Raw genomic sequence first — 7,864 nt, 5'->3', positions numbered from 1 at the left:
CACTCTCTATTCTCATCAGTCAGATGTCAGCTCTGCTTCTGAGCGAGTTAAGGAAAATCAGGTTTCTACATACAGCTGTTTCTGCCAGGGCTTGAGCGCAACCTCTGAATTATTTTACCTTTCTATCCTATTCAATGGCTTACGTGATTTTACACATTCCACTTCATGCTGTGAAACTGTTCTCCACGCAGAGAGGGGGTATTTTTATTGAGTAATTGGATGAACGCTGATAAGAACAGCCGTGGAGCTGCCACATGGTTGGCATCGCGTGTAGCTGAAGCAGAGCCGGAGCTTCCTCACGAGGAGCAAACCTTCCCGCTCTGCTCCGGGGAAGCTGAGGCCGAACGCGCGCCCTCGGCCCAGCTAGGAACGCAGCTCTTCCCCAAGCTGCCTGCTCGGCTTTAAGGTAACGGCTTTATTTCCCAGCTTTGCTCACTCCGCATTTCTGCGAGGCGTAATCGTGAATTCCCGACCTCACAGAGGGATCGGGCAGCTCGGTTAATGACCTGCAAGGCGCTGAGAAAGCTGCCGGGGCAGGCTGCCCGCAGACGGCAGCAGCGGCGGGTCCCATCGCGGCACGAGGGGCGGCCGAGGTGCCACAGACACCGATGGAGGAAGCCTTACTCAGCGACCAGGCGCGGAGGCCGAGCCCCGCGGCGGGCGGTACCCCGCGCCGTCGCCGCCGTCGGGCGCCGCTCGGCAGCACGCCGCCCCCTCCCACAGCGACGGCCCGTCCCGATGCCCTGAGGGGGGCAGCTGACGCGAGGGCCGCGCACCTGCCCGCGCCGCCCGGTCCCGCCGCCAAGGAGGAGGCGGGCTGCAGGGCGCGGGTCGCCGCCTCCTCCCCCTGCCCGCCGCGGCGCGGAGCCGGCGGCCGCCCGCCCCCGCCGCCGCCCGCGCACGTGTGTGCCGGGGAAGGCGCTCGGTACGGCTCGCCGCCCGGGCGGCGCTTACCCCCCTCTCCTCCACCTCCTCCCTCCTCCGCGGCAGAGCAGCCTCCGCCCGGCGGCGCCGGGGCCGCCGGCCGACGTGCCGCCCGCGCGCAGCCGGGACGTCCCCGTCGCTGATGGCCGCCCCGTGGCCCGGTGCACCGCCCGGCGCCGGACGGGCGGCAGAGCCCGCAGGCAGCGGCTCTCGCGGCGCGGTGCGCTGCCCCAGGCCGCCGCCCCGGGCTCCGAGCGGGGAGCCGCCGCCGCCGCCCCCCGACAGGTGAGGCTTTGGGACGCCGGGAGGGCGCTGTGGAAGGAGGGGCGGCCGGGCACGACTTGCGCGTGGTGCGAAGTTGCCTCGCGGTGCTGCAAGCGGTCGGCTCCGCTGCGGGAGGGGCTGGCGCTGAGGGGAGAGGTAAAGGCGGGCGGGAGGGCTCCCAGTCCCAGCTTCTGGCCCCAGAACGCACTGAAAAGTTGCGAGGTGAGGTTTTACGAAATGCAGTTGATGCGGAGCATCTCCCACTGTTCCCTTTTCTTAAAAGAGGTTTCTCAGTTTGAGGTGAAGAGAGGTGGCGTTGCCCGCTCGGGGCGAAGGGAGCCGCTCCTCCTCAACAGGCAGCGCCGGGCAGAGCGAGCCCTCTTCGTGCCGCCGGGCTGGAGCCGCTAGGGCTGACCATTCAAGCCATGGAGCTCTGGTTTTGGGCGAGGAACGTGTGACTGGGCTTTTTATGACGCATCTGATCGGTTTTGGTAGACTGGAGTTCAGGATGTATCGAAAGACCGCATACGACGGATAGTTTCTACTCTTTTTTTTAGTGCTCAGTACCACTTTAAGTGAAGGTTCTGCGTGGGTTTCCATTAAGAGATCCATTGCTGTTCCACAGTTACTGTACTCTGATGGTTTCCTACACTTTTGTACCAATCAGTATGCAACATCTAGAATAACACCGATGAATGTAATAAATATTAAGCTTGGAGCTATCAGCTCACACATGCAGAAGGGTCTAGTTATCTGTTGGCAGGTTAAAATACCTGGGGTGTTTTGGGTCCTGCTCCCCAAATGAAATCAAGCAGAAAAAGTGCTCCTTGATATTTTCTGTGTAAGACGGCCATGTCCTGTAACGCAGCAGCGTCTTATTTCACCGTCTTATTAATGTAATATTTTGAGCCAGTGCCTAATGGAACTCTTCTGCAAGTATAGTAGTGATTATCTTCCCAACTCTTGCAAGTGCTGCTTGCTGATATTTGTGACACAATTAGATTTAAGTCGCCAGAAACTACTGAGCCATTTGTAGTGTGGTGGGGTTATGGAGATTCAAACACAAAAGTAATTGGAGACAGAAATGAGTGTATTGTTCTGCCCTGTTCTGTCTTGTCAATCACTTTGACTCCTGGTTCTGGAGGAAAAAAAGTTTCTATTTGATTGATATGTAGTTGTGATGTGCTTGGGAAGTATTACTGAGAAGTTACATGCATCCGCTGTTGTAATATTTGTACATAGGGAATGGCATGAATACAGGAACAACAAAATATTTACCAATGTCCTTAGGAGCCAATGTAAATATATCCATGCTCTTACTCTGCAAAGACTTACCCGTATTCAAACAACTTTATATTCAGAGCTGAATACTTGGATTGCTTTCAAGTAGAATTAAGCACTGTATGTTAATAGATTCAGCCTACTGATTAAAAAATAACCGTACAAGAAGCTAATTGCTGCAACTAGCAACTATCGGGGTACTGGTGCCTTAGCATGGCATGCAATGTAGTTGATTACTGCAATTCTAATGGCAGTTTTTGTGATAGTTATTATTCTGTATTTTATTGAACAGGAGAAAAAAGACAGACGGCAAGATTTTGGAAATCCCATCAATTCCAAATCCTTTTCCTGAGCTATGTTGTTCTCCATTTGCATCAGTTTTGTCAGCAAGTCTGTTGCCCAAGGCAACTTCAAGAACTAAACAGGTAAGGTTTGTAAATTATTATTTGACAAATACTAAACCGTTTTCATGAAGGCTTGAAGAAAACCCAAGTTGCCCATTACAATATTTTTTTAATAAGGATGTTCCATATTTCTGTAATTTGATGTAATTTTCTCAGTAGACCATTACTGGTTATAGAAAATGAGGTTTCAGAATCTGACAGTTCTTTCACAGACCGAAAATGTGACTCTGCAATTTTTTTATTTTTTTTTTAATAAAGTGGGACAAGGAGCAGACAAAATTTTACATCCTTAAATAAGAAGTCAATTTCTTTCTTCCTCTCTACCTTCAATTATTGTCATTAGTGCTATAGCATGGAGGGTTTTAACAATCACTCAACAGCTCCTTTTATCTGGAAGTCTAATTTTGCTAGAGTAATTGAATGAAAAAGTAACTGCCAGGGAAGGAATAAACGCTGGGCATGGCTGTGTTTTATCTGTGTGTGCATAGTTGATATTATATATAAGTGTGTATCTGTGTATATTTTGTATGCATGTTTACAATTATTGTTAAGCATGTATATGACATATGTCTTGTTACTATGCTTCTATAAATACCCTAAAATGTAAGCAAAGGGGAGTTGCGAGGGGGCAGACTGACAGCCCTGCTGTGCTCCTAGTGCAGCATATTCCTTGTCCCAGGCAGGGATAGAGGATAAAGAGGAGGAGCTTCCAATTAATGGGGATTGCTGATGTTGAAGATTTATCTTACTCTTTAAAAATTTACCTGTCTCATTTCTCTGGTTTTTTTTTTTTTTGAGACTGGAAAGAATTCTGACATGGAACATTCATGAGATTAAAGGTGCTACCTCTTTCACATTGCGTGTTTCGGTGGTCTGTGAGATCTCTGTTCTAATAATTTTAGGGGCAATAATGAAGGTGTAAAAGCTTACACTGCTGATATTTATTCAGGCTTTTTATTTTTTTTTTTTCTTTTTCCATCACGAATTTGTATAGAAGTTAAAGTTTCTTGTAATTGTACTGTCTTTATTGACTTCTCTGAAAGTGACCAGCCATGGTTGTTTCTGTGTATCTGCTATAAAGAACAGATGCTAGAGACTCACCCAGCAAATTTTGGGTTGATGCATTAATGAGATCCCTTTCTTTTCCTCCTTTCTTTCTTTTTTCCCTCTCTTATGTTTGGTAAACTCCACAGATTCTTTCTTGCCATGTATTACATATTCTCTAAAAATAACTGTAGTGGCTTTCTGGACTGTTTGCGCTGCTTTTTTTTCTTTCCACCAACAGAGTACTAATGTGAAGTATTTCTGGTCAGTTTATATGTAAACATGGCTGATACAGTAGTGTAGAATCATGCTAGTTTCATGCCTGGGCAAGGCTGAAGTATTCATAGTCTTTTCACAGAGGCAGGAAAAACGCTGTCTTTCAAGAATAGAAGGACTGCAAGCCACATTTTAAAAAATTTGTTCAAAATACTCATGTTGCTAGCTTAAATTGTGCCCATTGTGGTGATCTTTTTGCTTGCGACTGAAAGGTATAGATTTCCCAAGCATGAATTAATATGCAAAGGTCAGCTGTCTGCTTTTGTGGCCTGTCATGGTTAAAATTACTGACTGGTACGATCAGTTAAGCCAGCTAAATGTGAGCTTCGGGTTCTCAGAAGCTGAAGTTCCTCTCTTGACAGATTTCACTTCTGTTTCTCAAGCACTCTTGTTATACGTTTTTATGACAGTTTCTCCTTGCAGTCCTTCCATTTCTCCTGGTTTTTCACTAAAGAATATAGTACTCTCTGGTAGAAGGAGAAACGAAAACAGCTGGTTACTTAACAAGGTGAGTTAAAACAAGAATAGCATGCATGGAAAGCCTGATCCATTTTCCAGAGTGCTGAAAAATTTAGAGTCTTTATGTTTTCTGGAGGCATTCTTACATGACCACAAGTTACTGTCCACAGGCCTTTTACCTAGATGTGGAGAAACTGTGTTGGGCGAGGTAGAGCATTAGGCAGACTCAGCATGACTGGTCTTTTGTTATTAATCTAATGTTATTAAAGTCTAAGTGTGAATGGCAGCTATTGAGTTAAACTCATATATCTGAAATTCAAGTTGAAGTCTTCTAATATCTTTGTGAAATTACTTAACTGTGAAAAGGAGAGGGAATGAATGCTAAGTGCATCTGCAAATAGGAGGAGCAAACCGGCTTTGGCTTTGACTTCCAACAGTTGGCTGTGGAGGCCGTGCTTGGAAGCATGGTATTTCCATACCATGTTCGGGTTTTGTCTACTTTGCAAAAACTCTGTCTGCACGCACCTAATCAGTGTGTATTGAAGCCTCTAACTGAAAGTAGCCCCAAGGTCACACTTATTACTGTTGCAGTTTCCTAACTTTTAAGATAAGTGAGCTAAAACTTAAGCACTCTTTTTTCTTGTTCTTCTACTACTTTTTTGTTCTTTGTATACAGTGTTGACAGCTGCCAGAATATTTGAATATTTTCTGCTGCCTCTGTGATGATCTACATATGTTTTCAATTATTCTTATTTTAGATTGCTTTCTCTTTGATTTAGTTTGTGCTATGCTTTTAATTTCAGGAATAATAAAGAAAAATTACAGAGTGGGTTTCTCCTTATATCTAATAGATAACTATTATCAAAATACGTGTTTCTAAAATAAAACAAAAAATGAATGTGCAACTCTTTTGTCTTATTTTTATCTCCAGAAGATATATTCTATTTCTAAGGAATAAAAGAAGTTTTCAGAAATATCTATTGGTGCCATTACCACTCTCATAACATCTATGACATTTGAAGGGGTGGGATACTTAAATACCTTTCTTTTTCAAAATATATTACTAACGTTATTTTGAACTCTTGTTTTCCTAAGCTGAAGTTCTTACTGTCTTTTCACGGTCCATTACCACGAGCCTTTTAAAGCTTTTAAAGCATTGAACGTGCTGCTTGAACAGCATGTCTGTTTGTGGGGCTGACTTACTGGAAATAAGTTTGTAAAAGCAAAATAGTAAAAGCCACATAGCAGAATAGTGGGTTGCCACTGTGCTTGGAAAGTGGGACATCTGTGTGTCTGAACGTTGTTCAATCTGTCTCATCAACACAGCTGTCGGTCTCCTTGTTTCTCCTCTGTTTGGGAAGTGTTTTGTTTTATATTCTCAGACTTATAATCCCAACATGTTAACAGTAATTAAAACAAGCTTACTTTCAGAGGCAAACTTGATTATTTATTGTCTTTCTTCCTTTCCCCCTCGCTTTCCATCTCTTTCCATGGATTGTCAATATTTCTGATCTCTTGGTCTCAGAAGAAAAGTATGAACTACAACTCCCAGAAGACTTCATTTTTCAGTTTTCTGTTTGGAGGGAAAGATAATATGATCTGAGAGCCACGAGACTTCCCTCTTTGCTCCCTCTCTGCTTTACCTACAACATTAGAGTAAGGACTTCAGTTTTGAAAACTCTTCCTCATCTTATTTGATTTATTAGTTTCAATTCCAATCACATTGTATTATACTGTGTTATCTCACATTACACCACTATATTTAGTAAACTAAGTTTTTTTTCCCTTGTCTCATTGCTACTGTTTTCTTTCATCCAAGTTCATCTCCCTACCTTTTCACCAAAAAGTGAGTCACTTTTTAATGTCCTCACCCTTAAGAGGGTAATATGGAGATGAAATCAACAGCTGAATGTATGGACAGTAAAACCATTTTGTGGATTATATAATTTACTATGTATGAAATCATCAAATTTGGTGTCCTTAGAAGAAAAATAGAAGGGGATTGAGTGCTTTTGATATAAATAGCATTTTACTTGATGGAACAGCTTATTCTGGATGTCATCTCTAAGCAAGTGCATGAGAAGAAGATTATCAGAAGCTGTGGAAGTAGTCTACATGGATTTGCCAAGGGGAAATCATGCTTGACCAATCTGGTAGCCTTGTATGACACTGTGAATGGCTCAGTAGATGGGAGGAGAGCAGTGGATGCTGTGTACTTTGACTTCTGCAAGGCTTTTGACACTGTCTCCCATAACATCGTCTTAAGCAAGCTCAGGAAGTGTGGGATAGGCCAATGGTCAGCGAGGTGGTCTGAGAACTGTCTGACTAGCAGAGCTCCGAGTGTTGTGTGCAGTAGTGCAGAATCTAGTTGGAGGCTGTAGCTAATGATGTTCCTCAGGATCCTGTGTTGTACAACATCATCAATGACCTGAATGAAGGGATAGAATGCACTCTCAGCAAGTTTGCTGAGGATACAAAGCTGGTGTGTGGCTGACACACACCAGAAGGCTGTGCTGCCATTCAGCAAGACTTGGACAGGCTCGAGACTTGGGCGGATGGGAACCTTTTGATGTTCAACAGGGATAAGTTCAGAGTCCTATACCTGGACAGGAATAAGTGCATGCGTCAGTACAAGTTAGGGGCTGAGCTGCTAGAAGGGAGCTGTGCAGAGAGGGACCTGTGTGTTGTGTTGGAGAACAGGTTGACCATGGGCCAGCAGTGTGCTCATGTGGCCAAGAAGACCAGTGACACTGACATTGTGGGGTATATTAAAAGGTCAGTGGTGTGTGTTAAAAGGCCAGTGGGGTGCATTAAAAAGAACATGGTCAGCAGGTCGAGGGAGGTGATCCTCTCCCTCTACTCTGTCCTGGTGACACCACATCTGGAGAATTGTCAAAAAAGACAGTTAGGTTCTGGAGAGAGTCCAGTGGAGGGCTGCAAAGATAATGAGGGACCTGGAGCATCTCACTTATGAGAAAAGACAAAGACATGGAACTGTTCAGCCTGGAGAAGACTGAGGACAGATCTTATCAATATTTACAAACATCTAAAGGCCAGGTGTCAAGAGAATGGGGCCAGGTTCCTTTAAGTGGTGCTCAGCAGGAGTACAAAGAGCAGCAGGCACAACCTGGAACATAGGAGTTCCATATGAGCATGAGGAAAGGCTTTTTTATTTTGAGGATGACAAAGCCCTGAAACAAACTGTGCAGAGA

General features: G+C 44.8%; 1 protein-coding gene across 1 annotated transcript in view; it reads left to right on the top strand.

The window, feature by feature from the left end:
- The first annotated feature begins 1,066 nt into the window (after window positions 1-1,066).
- Window positions 1,067-7,864, top strand: part of GRB14 (growth factor receptor bound protein 14) — a 63,799-nt gene continuing 57,001 nt past the window's right edge. The window contains exons 1-2 of the mRNA XM_042874404.1: window positions 1,067-1,209; window positions 2,762-2,894. Coding sequence (XP_042730338.1) covers window positions 1,067-1,209; window positions 2,762-2,894 — 276 coding nt within the window. The remainder of the gene's footprint in view (window positions 1,210-2,761; window positions 2,895-7,864) is intronic.

This window comes from Lagopus leucura, unplaced genomic scaffold (genome assembly GCF_019238085.1).
Source record: "Lagopus leucura isolate 7727_CA_CO unplaced genomic scaffold, USGS_WTPT01 Super-Scaffold_100012, whole genome shotgun sequence".
Classification (NCBI taxonomy): domain Eukaryota; kingdom Metazoa; phylum Chordata; class Aves; order Galliformes; family Phasianidae; genus Lagopus; species Lagopus leucura.
The sequence above is the reverse complement of the archived record's forward strand: the minus strand, read 5'-3'. Positions and strand labels throughout refer to the sequence as shown.